A 19243-nucleotide genomic window follows, 5' to 3' on the forward strand; every position below is an offset into this window, starting at 1 on the left:
CCCCTTCTCTCTTCCCCAGCCCTCCCTGTGAGCACAGTGCCATCCTCTGGCACAGCAGCAGCTGTGTCCCGCTGTCCCCCGGCTGGCACCACTGCAGGACCCATCCCCATCCCTGCACAGGGGGAACGTGCAGCAGAGCCTGCAGTCCCGTGCAGGGATGAGGGTCTCGGAGGGGTGGGAATCTGCCTGGAGAGGGGTTGAAGCCGTGGAGCACTGGCCTGCACACCATTGCACTCAGGAGCAAGGTGAAGGAAGGAAGAGGTGAGGAGGCTTCCCTGCAGAGGCATCTCACTGCATCCCCTGAAATTTGTCCTACATTTGCCCCAAGTCACTGTGTCCTACAGGTTCCTTCTTCACACATTCCAAGTGGTCTCGTGTCTTTGTGGCCTTTTTGCCTGCAGTCCAAGCAGCCTCAATGTGGTGTCCCTGTGATGTCGTGTGGTCCCCACATGGTTTGTAACAGTCCATGGGGCTGAAATTTGCCTTATGTGATCTATACGGTGCAAATGATCTCCACATGGTCCCGTGATCCATTTGATACAGCCCCTTCGTCCTGGACTTTACAGGTGTTTCTGCAGGCCAGTCTCAGGCAGGAGACCGGGCCCCGGTGGCCCTGGACCCACAGCAGTGTCCCCATGTATTCCATAGCACATCCCTGGAGGTGTATCCTTACATTTCCATACCATATCCCTGTAGCCATCTCCCCATGTATTCCCATACGCCACCCACCTATCCACATTCCCATATCCCTGCTCCATCGCCAGATTCCCACTCCGGTCCCCCCCGCCGCCTTTCGTGTCTCTTTGCTCCTCCCCCGCCGCTACTTTCGGTACGAAGAGAGCACAATTTCCCCGTTTCTGTGTCTGCAACGGGGAATCGAAACTCTCGGTCCGGGAGGCGGGCCCAGGGCGGCGGAGCAGGGGGCGGACCGGCACCGGAGCGGCACCGGCACCGGGGCGGCACCGGCACCGGGGCGGCACCGGCACCAGCTCCGAGCAGCGGGCAGGGGTCTCCCCGCTGTGCCCATCATGGCCTTCAAGCAGCCAAAGCAGTGAGTGGGTCTGGGGGGTGTCACTGGGGTCACTGGGGGTTTGTGGGGGGGACACAGGGCATGGCTGGAGCGTTTTGGGGTCACGGGGGGCTGTTGGTGGGGCAGGGGGCTCAAGGGGTGGTGGGGAGAACTGAAGGGTGACTGAGGGAGGTGGGGACTGCAGCGGTCAGAGCTCACAGGGAGGGGTTTTGAGGGCTGCTGGGTGTCTTGGTTTTGACTGGGAGAGAGAATTTTCTCCCCAGAAGCTGCTCCAGCACTGTGTTTGGGTTTCAGAGTGAGAGCAATGTTGGTAACACACCGAGTTGGAGCCCCATCGAGCTCACTCCAGGTCAAAGACTTCTCAGTGTCCCATGCACGGCCAGCAAGAGGGAGCTGGCCAGGAGACCTGACCCCAACTGGCCAGAGGGATATTCCGGACCACAGAACTTCTTGCCCAGTGTAGAAACTGGGAGGGGTTGGCCAGGAGCCACCGATTGCCCCTGGGGGATGGGTGGGGCATTGGTCAGTGGGTGATGAGTGACAATTGGGCATTGCTGGTTTCTCTTGGGTTTTATTCCGTTCTCTCTCCTTTTCACTGGTCAAAGTAGGAGTAGTAACAGCAGCCATATAAATATATTTAGTTGTCTTTCAATTATTAACTGTTCTTGTGTCAGCCTGTGGGCTTTACCTTTCCCTAATTCTCCCCCCACCCCACCAGAGCAGCGAGCGGCTGCGTGGGACTGAGGGCTGGGGTTAAAGCACGACGGTCCCGACTGGTGCTCAGCTGGGGCACAAAGAGTTGAGATAACAACAGATCTGAGCAGGGTGTGCTAAAACAATGTTGTTGTAAGCATCTCTTGTATTTATTTCATAGCTGTGGGTCACAGTTTGCTCTTGGATTTCCTGCCCATGCTCTCACAGGTGCATTTTATAAAACCCTTCCTGGTGTGTGTGTTCCCGTGGAAATGTTAATCCGCCCTGGCTCTGGGCTAAGGTTACCATTCTGGTGGGGTTGGTGACACCGGGCTGTGGTACGAGAGAACGGCTGGAGCTGAATCGAATCTGCCGGCTGTGCTCAGCATTGCCGTCCCCGCTGGATTCCGGGAGCCATCCAGTGGGAACCGTCAAGAATTACAGCTTTAGGCTTTTCTGCGAGAGCCAAGCCATGAGACAAATCTTCCAGCGTGGTCTTGCCTTTGCCTTGCCTTTCTCCTTTCTCCTTTCTCTTTTCTCCTTTCTCCTTTCTCCTTTCTCCTTTCTCCCTTCCCTTCCCCTCCCTTCCCTCTGTGGTTACCCAAATCCTCAGGACAGTTTAACCCCTGCCTGCAGCTCATCCCACAAAGCCACTCACTGTTCCCAGTGGGGAAGAATCAAAAAGAAAAGGTAAAACCTCTGAACTGACACAAGAACAGTTTAATAATTGACACAAAGCTAAATATATTGATATTACTGCTGCTACCAACAGTGATGAAAAGGAGAGAGAACAGAATAAAACTCAAGAGAAATCAGCAATGTCCAATTGTTGCTCATAACCCACCCTCAGCACTGGTAGCTCCTTGCCAACCCCCTTCCAGTTTCTGTACTGGGCAGGAGGTCCAGAATATCCCCCTGGCCAGTTGGGGTCAGGTCTCCTGGCCCTGCTCCCCCCTCGCTGGCAGAGCACAGGACACTGAAAATTCCTTGACTGGGCTCCAACTCAAACATCAGTGTGCAACCAACACTGTTCTCATGCTAAATCCTGAACACAGCTCTGGGCATGCTTCTGGGAAGAAAATTAACTCTATCCCAGCCAAAACCAGGGCACTGGAGCATCCAAGGAAGAGATGGGGGTTTGGGGAAGTGTGGTTGTTGTCCTTGGAGATTGCTGTTTCAGTGGGTCCTGGAAGGAGATGGGGTCCTTGACCCTTTCCAAGGAGAGGCACATCCTGTGGGATCCAAGGAGGACATGGTCCTGGTTACAGAGCCTCCCCTACACCTTCTCTCCCTTTCTGTGCTTTACAGGGACACCTTCTGCCAGCAGGCACCCATCTTCCTTGACTACCTGCACAGCATCCTGCAGAAGTACCCGGATGGAGGGCAGATCCTCAAGGTCAGACCCCCAAGGAACCCAGCTGTCCAGGATCTCCTGCCCAGTGGGGCAGAGTTACCGCAGGCAGTGGGGCTGTCCTGTCCAGCACCAGCCCCAGGACCTTGGTGCCCCACTGGGAGAGAGGGTCAATGCTCTTCTCAGGGCCTGGGGGCCCAGGTGACCAGGCACTGGTCCCTAATTCCAGGAGCTGGTGCAGAATGCAGATGATGCCGGCGCTCATGAGGTCGTGTTTGTATCTGACGAGCGAGAATTTGACATCACCGGAGGGGGACTGGAGGGCACCCGGGGTGAGAGGCACTGTAGGCGCAGTGAGAAACCTGATGAAGCGCTGGGGTGGCGCTGGCTGGTGCTGGGAGGGATTGGGGGAACTGGAACTGGTGAGGGGTTCTGGGATGTGCTGGAGGCACTGAGGGTGCTGGGAGGGTGAGGGGTACACTTAGGGGTGTTTTGTGGGACTGGAGCTTGTGGGAACACTGAGTATGAATGACAATTCCCTCTCCATGTCCCAATTTCCCCCAACCCATGGATGGTGCTGACCACCAGGCCCAGCTCTCCTGGCCTACAACAACGCCGGGATGTCGCCCCGGGACTGGACGGGGATTCAGCGCCCAGGGGTGTCACACAAGCGGGAGGATCCCCACACTGTGGGGCGCTTCGGCTTGGGCTTCATCTCTGTCTACCACCTCACAGGTGAGTGGCACTGGGAGCCTCAGCTGGGACTGAACTGGGGATGTGGGTTTTACTGGAGGCACTGAACTGCAGGTGCTGGGGAGAACTGGGGTGGGGGGCATTGGGGGAGTGCAAAATGGAGGGCTGTGTCCAAAGTGAAGAAGCCTGAAGCATCAGGAGGCTGGGGGGGAGGCTGGCTGGCAATGGAGGGCAGGGCTAGGGGTCAAACTGAGGGAGGACTGGTGAATTGGGATTAAGCTTTAGATCATGGGAGGCACCATGGGGATAAACTTGAGGCCATTGGGTGGGCATTTGGGGCACTGATGGATTGGGATGATCCAGGAAGGCAGTGGTGTCCATGTCATATCTGTGGCCTCATGGTTCCCATGTCTCCAGACCTGCCAGGTGTGTTGAGCCCCCCATACTTGGGGGTGCTGGACCCCGAATTCAAGGTGCTACCTGGTGGTGGCAAGCGCTGGGACATCACTGAAGCCCAGGACCTTCCTGGCCTTTTCAAGCCCTTCTGGGCTGGGCTGGAAGCTGTGGGACAACACCGTACCTCAGCCCAAGGCACCCTCTTCCGCTTCCCCCTTCGCCGGCAACCCTCGGAAATCGCTGCAGGGGTCTCTGATCCTGAGCGCATCTGCAACCTCATGCAGACCTTCCTCACAGAGGCCCCTCTTGCCCTCCTCTTCCTCCGCCATGTCCGCCGTGTGGCCCTGCACCGTGTGGCTCCTGATGGGGTCCAGACACTCATGGGAACACTCGAGGCATCCCCTCAGCCTCTGCCTGTCCCGGTGCCGTCTGGGGATGAGGGGCTGAGTCTGGTGTGGTGCCTGGTGGCCTTGCACGGGGATGGGGTAGGTGCTGGGAGCGAGTGGCTGGTGGCCACAGGCAGGGCCACTGAGGGGCCAGCCGTGGCTCTGGGCACAGGGCTGGGGTGCTCCCCTGAGCTGAGCCTGGCACACCCCCTCCACGGGGCCTGCCAAGGGCGGCTCTGCTGCTTCCTGCCACTGCCAGCCACCGACGAGACGGCCACAGGGCTGCCCGTCCACGCCAGCGCTCCCTTCTCCCTCTCTGATGATCGCCGCCACCTGCGCTGGCCCCAGGAGGGTGAGAAGGGTGAGGAAGATGCCCGCTGGAATGCTCTTCTGCTGCTCGATCTCCTGCCCCGGGTCTACAGCCACTTGGCCACCGTGGCCGTGGCTCTGCCCAGTGCAGATGCCCACAGCCTGTGGCCAGACCCCGAGCGTTTGCCGAGCTCCGGCCGGATCCACAGCCTGGTGAGCCGGGTGTGCCAGGAGCTGGCGGCTGCCCCGGTGCTGGTGCCAGCGGCGGAGGGGGCAGCGGGGCGGCTGCGGGCCCCCGAGGCTGTGCTGCTGCCGGAGGCCGCGGGGGATGCGGCCACACGGAGGGCGGTGCGGGACTTGCTGGTGGCAGCCAGGGAGCCGGTGGCTGAGGTCCCACCCCACGTGTGGAGGGCGCTGACTTTGGGGATGCCAAAGGGTCTGCGGGAGGCCACGGCGGGACACGTGCGGGAGGTGCTGTGGCAGCACGAGGCCGCAGAGCTCCCGGCCGCCAGCCGCCTGCTCCTGCTGCGCTACGTGGCTGGGGATGGGCGCCATGCCGAGCTCCGGGGCCTCCCCCTCCTGCCTCGTGCTGACGGAACCTTCGTGGCCTTTGGAAATGCATCAGCCATTGTCTACGTGGACACATCCGACTGCCCCAGGTGAGCCCGGGGCCCCTGGCAGCTCTGCAGAGTGGGCAGGACAGCCAGTTGCTCACAGTCGCAGCCCTCGTTCTTGAATTGGAAAGGGGAGCCATGGCCAAACCTGGATATATGGGCTTCTCACTGCTCTCCCTCTCTCACCTGGTGTCACCAAGTGGGAGCTGAGGCAGGAGCCCAGAAAGCAGCTCCCCGTTATCCCTATAGTCCCCCACCACCTCTATTTGTCCCCACAGGGAGCTCCTGCCTGGTTTAGCTGGGTCCTTCCTGCCCTCAGACCTGGAACCGGGCTTGGACAACCTCGTGCGAGGCATTGCCAAGGAGGGTAAGAGACAGGGGTCCCTTGACCACCTTTAGGTCCCCTGGTTGCCCCCCTTAACCTCAACATCCCCAGGCAGGCTTGTACACCTTGGGGTTCCTGTGCAGCCCCAGTATCTCCCTGTACCTCCCTGTCTCTCTGGCAATGCTTGTCCTTGCTGTTCTTCCCACCTTGCCCTGACCCCTCAGATCCCGGTCTCCCTGTGTTCCTCATCTGAAGACCTCTGTGCTCCCCAATACTGGTCCCGCTAACACCTTTTACCTCCCACATCTCTTTCTTATATCCCATATATAAGTTCTCTGTGCTCCTATTAAGGGCATCCATTGTCCCTCCAGAGCCCAGGCTCCTCCCATATCCCATATGGGGGCCACCCATCCCATACAGGTTCTTTCTCCCCCATCCTGGGTCCCCCTCCCAGTCCCACATGTTTCTAGTCCAGTCTCTGCCTCTTGTACACAGGTCTCTTCCCCAACCTGGTTCTGCTGGATCCAGCTGTGACTGTACAGACCCTGCGCTTGGCTCTGCCCCACACCTGGACATCCCAGTCTTCAACCCCAGTGACCTGGTGCCCAGCCCAAGGTCCCCCCCAGCCCCCAGCCTCCTGGTTCCCAGCCCTGTGGCAATTCCTGGCCCACCACATGGAAGACCTGGGCCCTCTGGAGGGGCTCCCTCTCATATCCCTGTCCTCACTGGATGCCCCCAGTGTTCGTCTGGCTCCACTGATACCTGAGTCCAGTCTTATCTTCCAGGCATGGGAAGGCCAGCTCTTGCCACTTGCTGTGGCCTCTGTGCTGGAGATCCTGGGTTGCCCTGTGGTGCCACCAGGCATGTGGCACCGCTCCCTGTCCCGCTACGTCCTGCCTCCATCCCCCCTCAATGTCCTGCGGGCCCTGGGCAGGCAGGGGGCTGCAGCGCTGGCCTCCCGCATGGCCTCGCTGCCTGATGCAGATGTGGCCACCCTCCGGCTCTACCTGGCAGATGTTCCATCCCTGACAAAGCAGGACATGGCCACTCTGGCTGCTCTGCCCCTCTTCCTGCCACTGCCCTGCTTGGCCACCCCACAGCCCATGGAGCTGGTGCCAGCCGGTGCCACCCCGGCCTTGGAGCCAGAGCTGAAGCTGCCCCAAGATGTGGTGCTGCCAGAGGCTATGTTGCGGTGCCGGGATGAAGCTGACCGGCAGCTACTTGGGAGGCTCCAGAAGCCATTCATCAGTGCAGCCCAGGTGATGCTGAAGGCCATCAGAGCCGTGGCCCAAGGCACATACGCAGGACGAGCGGCTGAGACGCAGGCTCTGCTGCTCTGGGTACTGCAGCACGGAGATATTGTCTTTGCACAGAGCCCCCCCCTCCAGCAGGCCTGCAGCAAGCTGGCCTTCCTGGAGACCCCCAAAGGCCCCGCATGCCCACGAGACCTCTACGACCCCTGCGACAGCACCTTGCAGGCACTGCTGGGACCGGAGCGCTTTCCTCCTGTTGCCTTCCGCAATCCGTCTGTCCTCCGTGCCTTGAGGGCCCTGGGCCTGCGGCACGGTGAGGGGTGCCTGCTGCCCTCAGACATCCTGGCAGCTGCAGCAAAGGTCAGTCAGGGTGGCACAGCCGCTCTGGACAGGGCTGAGGCACTGATCACAGTCTGCAACCAGCCCAAGGCACTGGATGGCTTCAGCGCTGCAGAGCTTGGGCTGCTCCAGGCCCTGCCGTGGCTGCCTCGCTCCAAGTGCACAGGAGAGCCTGGGCAGCCCTTCCTGCCCCTCAATGAGCTGCGATCCACCCAGTACCAATCCCTGGTGGGGCTCTCCATGCCCCTGACTGATGCCTTTGTACCAGAGGCAGAGAAGAAGCTGGGGCTGAGCCAGGTCCCACCACCAGAGAGAGTGTGGGAGCAGCTGAGAAAGCTGGCAGGGCATGGGGACATGGATGAGGTGGGTCCTGCTCTCCAGAACATCTACCGGCACATGCAGGAAAATCTGAAGGTCTTTGGGACACCCCCAAATGGTGCCGTTGTGTGGACTGGGTCTGGGTTTGTCCTGCCACGTGATGCTGTGCTGGGCTATCCTGAGAAGCTGGAGCTGGGAATGCTGGTGCCCCGGGTGCCCGCTGACTTCCTGCCCTACAGCTGCCTCTTCAGGGCTTGGGGGGTGGCAGAGGGGGTGAGTGAGGAGAGGGCAGTGTCAGCCCTGCGCTGCCTGGGGCAGGACATAGACAGGCGCAGCTCCAGATCGGGCACTGCTGCAGAGCTGCAGGTGGTTGTAGCTGTCCTGGAGTGGCTGGAGAGTCGGGGCCACCAGGGCGAGGGCACTGTGCCAGTTCCTGTGAGGGTCCCGCAGGGCTCAGGCTTTGCCCTCCGTCCAGCTGCCTCTGCCGTGTACCTGGACATGGAGCTGGAGAAAGAGGAGGATATTCAGGAGGTGGTGCACGAGGCAGTGCCTTCCAGCACAGCCACGTTCCTGGGCGCAGAGCTGCTCAGTACGCGGGTGCTGGGCCCGGAGCCATTCACAGCCTGTGGCCCCTCGGAGCCCGTCACCCTACGCCTCCGTAATATCCTCCGGGAATACGGCGAGGAGGGCGACCTCTTCACAGAGATGGTCCAGAACGCAGAAGATGCCGGCGCTACCGTGTGCCGCTTCCTCCTGGACCTGCGGTGCCGCAGAAAGGCCACCTCTGGGCTGCTTGACCCAGGCATGGCTGCCTGCCACGGCCCAGCCCTCTGGGCTTACAACAATGCCCTGTTCACAGAGGATGACCTCCAGAACATCACCCGGATTGGGGCTGCCACAAAGGAGGGCCAGGCAGGCCGGATTGGGCGCTTTGGGCTGGGCTTCAGCTCTGTCTACCGTGTCACGGATGTGCCAGCAGTGCTGAGTGGGCAGACGCTGCTCATCTTTGATCCCAATGGCACCCATCTGGGCAAGCACATCCCCAGGGCTGGCTCCCCTGGCATCCGCCTGGACTTCTCCAGCCGACCACGCATCCTCCGTGTCTTTGCTGAACAGTTCCAGCCCTACCATGGTATCTTTGGGTGCTGCCTGCCTGAACCAGAACCCTTTCCAGGGAGCCTTTTCCGCTTGCCTTTTCGCACTGAAGAGGAAGCTGTGTCATCGCAGATTTGCTCTGAGGCCTTTGGTACAGAGCGCATCCAGTCCCTTGGGACTACTTTCCTTGCTTCTAACCGGCTCCTGCTGCTCTTCCTGAAGAAGGTAAGGGAGCTGTCCCTGGAGATGCTGCCAGACACGGCCTCCTCTGCAGAGAATACCATGCCTCTGGCCACGCTGCAGCGAAAGGAGATCCGAGACCTGGCAGCCCCTGGGGATCCCCCAAGTTGGGCAGCCATTGAGCAGCTCTCAGCCTGTGAGAAGAAATCCAGGACCATATGGCACTACCTGGTTTTGGTGTGTCAGGGTGATGGGGAGTTGCTGCAACTGTTTCACCAGAACACACAGGCAGGACTCCATCCTCCACTTCCCATGGCTGGTGTGGCCCTTCCCCTTGACCCTACTGAAGATGGCAAGTGGATACCACGTCTGGATGCTGAGAAGGGGCAAGTTTTCTGCCACCTTCCCATGCCGGTCATCTCAGGGCTGCCAATCCACCTGCATGGAGCCTTCAGCATCCTCTCAAATCGCAAGGGGCTGTGGGACACAGCAGAGCGGGGCAGGTGGAATCGGGTGCTGCTCCACAATGCTGTGCCGATGGCCTGGCTCCGGGCACTGGACCATCTCCGTGCCATGCATGAGGCAGGTGAGTTGAAGAACTATGAGTACCATCTCTTCTGGCCAGACATTAGCACTGCCCGTTATCCCTTCACAGAGGCTGTGACCGGTTTCTACCAGGCCGTGGCAGCCAGGAATGGTCCCAGGCTCTTTTCTGATGGCCACTCCTGGTGCTCACTGCAGGACGCCCGCTTCCTGCACCAGGCTGTGGAGAGACATCCTAAGCTGGGTACTGTGGCGCAGCGAGTCTTTGCCACCACTGTGCCCCATCCCCTATTGGCTGTGGCCTTGCCTAGGAAGGTGCAGGAGGGCCTCGGGAAGGTGCTGGATGCTGGAACCTATGACTGGAATCGCTTTCTCTGTGAGCTTGTGCTTCCCAACTTGAAAAAACTCCCTGCTGCTGACCGGAATCCGCTGCTTCTCCATGCGCTGGATATGTTTCATGAGGATGTGGACAAAGTACTGCAGACAGTGCCCTGCATCCCTGTCACCCCTCATGGCCACCTGCAGCTCATCAATCGCCTGGTGCATCCCCAAGGCCGTGCTGCCCCTTTATACAACCCCATGGATGGGCGCTTCCCCACTGGGAATGCCTTCCTTTCCCTGGAGAGACTAAGACAACTGGAGAGGCTAGGCATGGTGAAGAACACCATGGCCCTGCCAGAGCTGCTGGAGAGGGCAAAGACCGTTCAGCATGTCTGGACCAAGGATCGTGCCCAGGGCTGCCAGAGGGCTGCCTGCATCCTTGAGTTACTTCAGGATGCAGTGAAGAAGAGAGAAGACAACACCCTGCAGGCTGATTTCCAGACAGTGCCCTTCCTCCCTGCTGCACTGCCCACTGGTGACCATGTGCTGCTGCCAGCTGCCCAGCTCTACCATCACCTCCATGCCCCACTAGTGGGACTCATCTATCCTATCTTGGCTCCTGAAGCGCTGGGGAAAAACTTCAGCCTCTCCAAGGAGGTAGCATCCTTCTTGGGGCTGGACCGGCAGATACCATCAGCTCCCGTCCTAAAGCAGTTACAGGCGCTCAGCCGTAGCCCCAACACTCTCTCTTTGGAGACCCTGCAGGACAGCACCAACTGCTGCTACAAGCACCTGAACATGCTGCTCCGGGAAGATCACTCCAGCTGGGATGAGGTGGCTTCTGCAGTGGCCCAAGGGGAGCCCTTCATCTTGGTGGGCTCCCGTTTTGTGCCAGTCACAGCTGTGGCTGAGACACTGTCATTTGAGGCTGTCCCATACCTTCATCAGCTCCAAGAGCAGTACAAGCCCTACAGAGAGCTCTGGGAGTGTGTGGGGCTGCGCCACACGTTCACCTGGGATGATTATGCCCGAGTGCTCTGCATTCTGGCAGAGAGACATGCTGGAGAGCCGCTGCCTGCCCTGGAGCTGGATCTGGCCCTGCGGCTGGTGACTTGTGGCTTGATGGAAGATGGCAAGCAGCCAGATGCCTGCCAGACCCAGCAACTCTTTCTGCCTGATGAGGAGGGCATTTTGCACCCACGGGACAAGCTCCACTTCAATGATGCGCCGTGGATGCCGTTGGACAGAGATGTCCTGCTGTGCCATAAACAGCTGTCCCGAGATGCAGCCCTGCGCTGTGGGGTGGCCACCACACGCCACCGAGCACTGGAGAGGAGTGAACTCATCACTGATCACCTGAGCCTGTGGGCGCAGCCATTTGGTGCCCATGAAGATCTGCCAACACGACTGAAGAACATCTTGAAGGAGTACTCGGCATCTGCTCCTGATATGGTGAAGGAGGTGCTCCAGAATGCGGATGATGCTGGTGCGGGGCTTGTGCACTTTGTGTGGGACCGCCGGCAGCACCCAGTGAAGGCCACTTTTAGTGAGAAGTGGAACATCCTGCAGGGCCCTGCCCTCTGCATCTACAATGACCGCCCCTTCCAGCAGCAGGACATTGAAGGCATTCAGCGTCTGGGGGTGGGTGGCAAGCAAGACCGGCAGGATGTCACAGGCCAATATGGCCTTGGCTTCAACACTGTCTACCACTTTACTGACTGCCCAGCCTTCCTGACCGGAGACAGTACCCTGTGTGTCTCTGATCCCCATCTCTACTACATGCCCACAGCCACAATTGAGAAGCCTGGTAGCATGTTTGCTGTCAACACTGAATTCAAGAATTATTTTCCAGACATTTATAACACCTTCTTACCATCCTTCTTCAACCTGAAACAGGGAGTCCTCTTCCGGCTGCCGCTCCGCACAGCAGCTGAGGCTCTCAAGTCCAGGGTATCTGACATGTTCGTGCGAGACCAAGACCTCAAGAGCATGGAAGAAATGCTGGCTGAGGAAGGTGAAGACTTGATGCTCTTCCTCCGGCATGTCCACACTGTGGTCTTCTCCGAGATCCCCCCAGGTGGGAAAGAGTTGGTGGAGAAACTGCGGGTGAGCACAGAGCTCACAGGTGATGATGCAGAGCTGAGACAGAATTTTCAAGCAAGGTTAAGCCAAGCCATGGATGGGAACAACCCCACCCATCTCTCTTATACCATGAAAGTCAAAAATAACAGGGCCAAGACCACAAGTGTGTGGAGGGTGATCTCCCAAACTGGGGTGCATGGTGGGGCTGAAGAGTCTCCGGTGCTTAAATGGTTGCCCTATGGGGCTGTGGCTGCTCGCCTGGAGCCTCTAAACCGAGTCACAGGCAGAGCCTTCTGCACCCTCCCACTGCCTGTGATCACCGGGCTGCCTGTGCACATCAATGCCAACTTCTCTGTGGATGCGGCCAGGTGCAATCTCCGCTGGGACAGAGGCTGCGCAGAGGCAACCTGGAATGACTTCTTGCTCCGGCGCTTGGTGGTTCCACTATACTGTGACTTTCTCACCAGGCAGTGGAAAGCCCTGGGGCCAGAAGAGCTCCAGTATGGGTCCCTGAAACTCTGCCAGGAGCACCTGTACCCCAACTTCCTTCAGTTTTTCCCTGGTATGAAATGGGTGCTACCTATGTTTCAGGACATGGTGAGAGAGGTCTACAAGCACCTCAGTCATGCACGCCTGCCCCTGGTGCCTGTGTACCATGAGAAGTCACCTGGCAGCATGGTGACAATAACCTGGGCATCTCCAGGTGGAGGGGACGTGCTAACAGAGCCGTACTTCCTTGAGGAGATGCCTGACCCAGAAATCCAGAAAGTGCTGCAGCAACTGAACATGAAACTGGTTCCAGCATTCACCCCCCTGCAGCAGATCCATGAGGAGTTCATTGAAGCCCACGTAAATGCTCTTGTCTTAAGCCCAGCCTCTCTCCGGTGCTTCCTCAAGGCCCTGGCTCTGCCTGTGCCCTGCAAGCTGTCTGAGACACCCCTGAGGACCCCAGAGAGCTGCCTCTGCCTGCTGCAATACTTAAAAAGATATACTCCCAGGCACTCCCAAGGTACTCCCAAGGATGGAGACGAGGCAGAACTGGAAGGCCTGCCCTTGCTGGCCACACAAGATGGTTTTCTGAATGCTTTCAGCAGCCACCACCCCATCTTCAAGAACTCTTTTGCCCACCTCTTCCCCAAGCAGAGCCACCGTTTTGCCCAAAAGTATATTCCTACATGGATCCCACCTTGCTTTGTGAAGGAGCTTGGCCTCCCAGAGGCCACACCACTCATCCAGGAAGCATTAGGTCAGTTGGAGTGGACCAGAGAAGGACAAAAGTGGCTCAAGGAGCTGTGGACCTTCTTCGCCAAAATGGTCCATCAGGACCAAAAGGTCACCACCAGGAACTCAGATGTTAACATAGAATCATTAATAAATCATCTTCAGGATATGGCAGTGCTGCCTGTTCAGGAGAGTAAAACAGAGTCAAAGCACCTACTGCCACTATCCTCCCTCTCCAGGGTTCTTTTTGAGTGTAACTCCAAAGTGGAAAAGGTGCTGCACAAACTGGGCATCCCTGTGATCCAGCAGTTCCTGCTGGCCTCTGGTTTTGCCCACCGTTGCCTGAAGCCAAAGGCACTGCAGGTCACAGATGCCAGTGCTGTAGTGGCCCATCTGGCAGACACAAGAGCTGATCTCTGCTGGGGGGATTTAGGGGAGGAGGATGTGACAGCCCTGCTGAGCTTTGTCCAGCAGGGAAAGATGGATTCACGTGCGCTGGAGCAGCTCCGGCACCTGCCTCTCTTTGAGAAGTTTGAGGGGGGCTACACAGCTGTGGCTCCCTACCGCAAGGTGCTGTTGCTCCGCAGACAGTTCCTGGAAGTGCCCTTGCATGCCCAAGCCCTTTATGACCTGGACAGAGACATGCTGCTTCTCACACCAAGCTGGATCCACGAACAGCTGGCCAAGGATTTGAAGTGGGAGTTCACAGATGACCAAAAGCTCTTCATGACTGTGGTGCTTCCTCGGCTGTCCCAGCTCACACAGCAAAACCGCATGGAAGCTGTACGCTTGTTCTTTATCCTGCAACCCATCTGTAACCCTCAGAACGAGGATGCCATTGTGGCAGCTTTTCAGAAGGTGGCCTTTATACCAGATGTCCACAGAACACTGCGCTTGGCCTCCTACTTCTACCTTGACATGCCCTCCTTTTGCACCCTGCAGCTCCAACACCGCTTTGTGCCTGCGTCTTTCTTTAAGGAGCTGCATCCAAAGAGTAAAGCATTGGATTTCCTCCTTAAGGCAGGTGTCCGCACCAGCCTCTCTGTAGAGGATTTTGTGGCATTGGCTGAGGAGATAGAGTATGAAGCCACTCGGGCTACCTGCCATGCTGCAGAACTGCTGGAGCGACAGCAAGAGATGATCAAACAGCTTGCAATCCTGTTGGAAAATCTTGAGTCAGAGGATTTCCTGAGGAAAATTGCCTCAATCAAATTCCTGCCTCCACTGGATATTCCCCAAGACTTGATGAAGCTCCATTCTCCTTTTGCAGATCGCATTAAGGCCGTGGCTCTGAAAGGCAGTGTTTCCTACTGCAAAAATGTGGCTGAACTCCTGTGGACATCAGCCACCATCCTGCCTGAATCCCTTGAAATTAAGGAGAGGTATCTGAAGGCCATGGGAGTACTTGTAGAGATACCCACTGCCCTGGTGGTGGCCAACCTGGAGCATGTGTGCAGGGCAGCCTGCTCAACACAGCAGCAGGTAAGCACACGGGCCAGGGTGGTCCGTAGGATGTACAGCTTCCTGCAGACTCATCTGAAAGAGGTGGATGCAGAGCACCTCGCTGAGCTGCCCGTGGTGCTGGCCAAGTCAGGGGACATGGCCAGGCCACAGCAGGTGGTGACATCACTCCCGGACGAGGCTGACTTTTCCCCCTACCTCGTCACGCCTCACCCCGATGTGGCTGCCTTTGGAAATCTCCTGCAACACCTTGGCGTTGTTCTGGTCCCCACACTGACTCACTACAGTCATGTCCTGGCCCAAATCTACCAGGAGAGCCATGGCAGTGGGACTCTTACCAATAGCCAGAAGAAGACAGTCCTGCTGACCACACGGCATTTCTTCCAACTGCTGCAGGAAGAACCAGAGTCCCCCGATTTCTCCACTGTGGCTGAGCTGTACCTGCTGAGCACTGCTGACTGCCTGGAGCTGTCCCACAGACTGTGCTTCAATGACTGTGTGCCCTCAGAGACTGCTCGGGTCCTGGAGAAGACCTTTGTGTTCATGGCTGCGCTGCCGGTGTCTGGTTGTAATACCAGGTGGCTGCTTCAAAGGCTGCCACCACACCTGCGGCCACGGGTGCTCTCAGAGGTGACAGAGCAGCAGCTGGAGGAGGGTGGTCCACAGCCATGTCACTTCGGCTCTCAGTGTGCTGCGCAGAGCCGTCTGCAGACCCTGCTGGTATCCCCGTGGTTTAGGCTGGGGCTGGAGTCTTTGCTGCAGTGGCAGAGCCACGAGGCTGTGACGGGAATAGAGGGGGATGGTGGTATGGCAGTGGAGCAGCTGAAAGTGCAGTGCTGCAAAGAAATCCACACTGTGCTGGTGCATGGTGGGGCAAAGGTGGAGGGCAGCTCCCAGTCACAGGTTATCCATGTGTGCCCATCTGGTGGTGCCCAGCGGCTCCTCTACATCCGTCATGCAGAGATGGTGCTGAACCGGCACCAGCTGAGGGTTGTGGAGACGCTGGCACAGGTGATCAATAACATCCTGGGTGGGCAGCTGGAGGCACACGCTTTGTCCATCCTGCGTGAAATGCTGGTCTGCCAGGAGCCACAGGACGTGGCCTTGGTTCTGGAGGAGAACAACGTGGCACTGGTGGGCGCTGCACCAGAGCCAGAGAAGAGGCTGCAGGAGGAGGCTGTGGCAGAAGAGGGGCCATGGAAGGATCCCAGCCTGGCAACCTTGAGGCCTCTGTGTGGTGTCAGGCGGCCAAAGGTTTGCCCACAGCTCCGGGACCAATACAAACCTGTGAGTGCTGCCAAGCACCACAGACAGGGAGGTCATGGGTCCTGGCTGAGCAGTGAGGAGCTCATGGCCCTGACTCCATCCGTCCCCGAGGCCCTGCGTTGGCTGTGTCAGGCCACAAGTGACCTGCAGGCAGCCCATAATGATGTCCGGCACTGCTGCCCCAACTGGGTGCTCTTCAAAGTGCACCAGGCCCTGGAGAAGGCGCTGGTGGCGGCTGTACTTTGCCGTGGTGAAGCCTTTGAGGGCCATGGGGGGCTGATGGGTATGGCCCAAAGGCTGGAGGTGGAGGAGCCGGAGCTGAGGGGCCTTGTCCTGGACTTGCAGTGGCTGTGTGACTGTGGCATGGACAGCAAGGCCACACAGTACCCAAGTTACCATCCCTTCCCCATGACCCCCAGTGAAGCCTTCCCCAGTGTGGATGAGGAGGAGGTCCTGAAGCAGGCACAAAAAGTGCTGGTGACACTGAAGAACCATGTGGGCAGAAAGTGAGGAAGTCCTTACCAAAGGGCACAGCACCTGGGCCAAGGGACCACCAGGTGCCAATCAGAGACCATGGACCATAGACCTGTTGTGGACTCACCATGGACTTGCCACAGACCTGCCGCACGCAATCCCAGACTGTCCAATTCTGCTAGGGGAGTTTTGGCATCAGATGAGGGCCCAGACCACTGGACATCACAGGGTAACTTGTGCATGTCTTGACTGTGCAGTAAATTAAAGTGCAAAATAAATGCTGCAGTGCTGGTAGACCCTTCACTGGCAGTGGAGTCAGGGACATGGAGAGGTCATGGGCAGTGGGTGTGGAAGGTGGAGGTGGTCATGAAGGAGTTTGGAGAACTGTGGGGGGTCAGTTTTGGCTAGCCAGGTGCCTGCTGAGCCCTCTCCATCACTTCCCCTTTGATCAAACGGGGAGAAAATGTGATAAAAGTCCCATGCGTCAGGGACGTCACTCACCAATTACTGCCACAGTCAAAAGAGACTCACCTTGGGGAAATTAATTTATTTTATAACCAATTAAACAGAGTAGGAAAATAAGAAATAAGAACAAAACTGAAAACCTCTGAAAACCTCTCTCTACCCTCCCTTCTTCCCAGGTTCAGCTTCACTCCCAACTCTTTTACCTTCTACCCCTGAGCAGGGCACGAGATGGGGAATGTGGATTGCTGTCAGCTCGTAACACTTGTCTCCGCCGCTCCTTTCTCCTCACAGTCTCCCCTCTCCATGTGTGATAGATTGACATTTAAGAAAAAAAGTGAAACATCTAAGGAAGTTTAGGCTGCTGGAGGCAGATGGGAGTTTTTCTCCTGGCCAATAACTAGCCATTTCTGACAACTGACAGTAGTTTTCACCATTGAGAAGTGAGATCAACCTGTGAACACCACCCTTTAAAACTTAAGCCTGGGAATTTCTCTTTCTCTTTGGTTTCTGGCTTTTGAAGAGGTAACAGGGCTCCGGTTCAGCCTCCGCTGCTCCAGGCCGCAGGGGGAGCGGGGCTGGCCGGAGTTCTGCGGTTCCTGGTGGAGGGATGGAGAGTGTGAAGTGACAGGAGCCCCTTCCCAGATGGGCTGAAGGCCTCGCAGGGCTCGCTGAGCCTTGTTCAGTGGGGCTGCGGGGCCAGGCTGGTTCCTGGCTCGGCTGCAGTTTCTGCCGCTGCTGCCTTTCAGCAGAGACTGCTCAGGAAGGGGAGGGAAAGCTCTTGAGCTGCAGCGTGCTGAGACAGTGGCCATGCTCCTCCAGAGCATCTACCGAAAATCTTCCATAGCAAACAGCTCCAGCCGCTGCCCCAGCAGAGATCACAGCACCATCCCCAAGGCCTGGGCAAGAGTTTAACCCTTTCACAAGCCAGATGAGATTTTGTTGGGGGTTAGGTGTCCTTTTTTTTTGTTGTTCTGGCTTGCCCGTAGGATTTTTACCCATTAGTTGCGGGGACAACCTAAGGCTGTGTAATAAATTAATCTGTAAATAAAAATTCGTAAAAGTATAAATAAGATATGTATGTGTTGTAATAATATAAAATCCAAAATGTACAAAAAAACCTTTCTCCAAGTCTGGCCGGGAGTTTCCTCCCAAAGGCAACGGATTGCAGCCAACACCCAGATAACGAACATCAGCTCGGAAAATAGACAGGACGAGGGCCATCAGGAAACAAAAGAACTAGCTCGGAGGAGATATCCATCTCCGGACCTGACCAACGTCCCTGCAGATCTCTGTTGGGAAACAATCAGGTCGACAAAAGACAAGCCTCGGAAAAAGTAGTCGTCGCTAGACCTGAACACCTCACCTGTCAAACCAGCGTTGGAGATGCAATCAACGGAAACAAAAGGAAAGACTCTGCCGAGATACCCATCGGCACCGATCCCGGATCACACCACTTTTGCCTTGATAACCCAAATTGAAATACATACAGAGTCTCTTTACATATGAGGAGACTCTGTCCGGACACTGGTTAGTTCTATTTTTCCATGCCAGGAAATCCATTCACCGGACAATCAAGGACACTTGGTGAATGGAGCCTGCTTGGAATTTTAGCCTGAGGACTTAAAATCTCTATAAAACCCCAAGCCTGAGAACACTCAGACGTGGATTTGGGAACCCTGCACCTCCGGTGTAGACCCTGTCCACCCAGCGCTGCGCTGACCATTTTTATTGTGGTTTTTTCTCGTTGTTTGTTCTTTGTTGTTTATTAATAAATTTCTCTTTTTAATTTTATCCCGAAATTGCCTTTGCATTTATAACAGCTGGGTCTTAGTGGGTGCTCAACAAAGGACAAAGAGTGGCCGGACTCGGGGGGGGGAAGGGGGCAGGAAAGGAGGGTGGGGACAGTTTTTGGCTGGCTTTCTTTGGCTTCGGGGAAAGACATCCTTATTTTTGGGGCACGGAGCTGTTGCAGTAGAGAGAAGGGAATTTCACCATCACCCAGACGGAGCTGCTGCTTCTTCTCCTTCTTCCCTCTTTATTGGTGGCCTCACACCCCCTGTCCTGCTGCGATGTGGCAGTGCCAGGCACCGCTGAGGAGCTGCTGATCCACCTCATCCACCAGCCCAGGATCTCAGCTCATCCCTGCTGTTCCACCTCACCCACCAGCCCAGGATCTCTGCTCATCCCTGCTGATCCACCTCATCCACCGGCCCAGGATCTCAGCTCATCCCTGCTGTTCCAGCTGAGTGTTCCACAGAGCCCTGCAGGAGCACCGGGACTGACTGCCCGAGGGGTTTGTGAAAACAAAGCCTCTCCTCCATCCCATCTCAGCCGAGAAAGCTGTCCCGGGGTCCCTGGTTCTGTGTTCTTGTTATTGCTGTAGTTATTGTTGTTTGTTTGCCTGGTTATACTAGTAAAGAACTGTTAT

General features: G+C 57.2%; 1 protein-coding gene across 1 annotated transcript; it reads left to right on the plus strand.

The window, feature by feature from the left end:
- The first annotated feature begins 977 nt into the window (after positions 1–977).
- LOC131584990 (sacsin-like) lies at positions 978–18523 on the plus strand. The gene is made up of 7 exons (XM_058850638.1): positions 978–1051; positions 3032–3119; positions 3304–3406; positions 3663–3809; positions 4185–5517; positions 5751–5839; positions 6293–18523. Exons 1-7 carry the CDS (start codon positions 1029–1031, stop codon positions 16384–16386), a joined length of 11877 nt encoding a protein of 3958 aa, XP_058706621.1. The 5' UTR covers positions 978–1028; the 3' UTR covers positions 16387–18523.
- Positions 18524–19243: the final 720 nt, after the last annotated feature.

Source organism: Poecile atricapillus, chromosome 15, assembly GCF_030490865.1.
Source record: "Poecile atricapillus isolate bPoeAtr1 chromosome 15, bPoeAtr1.hap1, whole genome shotgun sequence".
Classification (NCBI taxonomy): Eukaryota; Metazoa; Chordata; class Aves; order Passeriformes; family Paridae; genus Poecile; species Poecile atricapillus.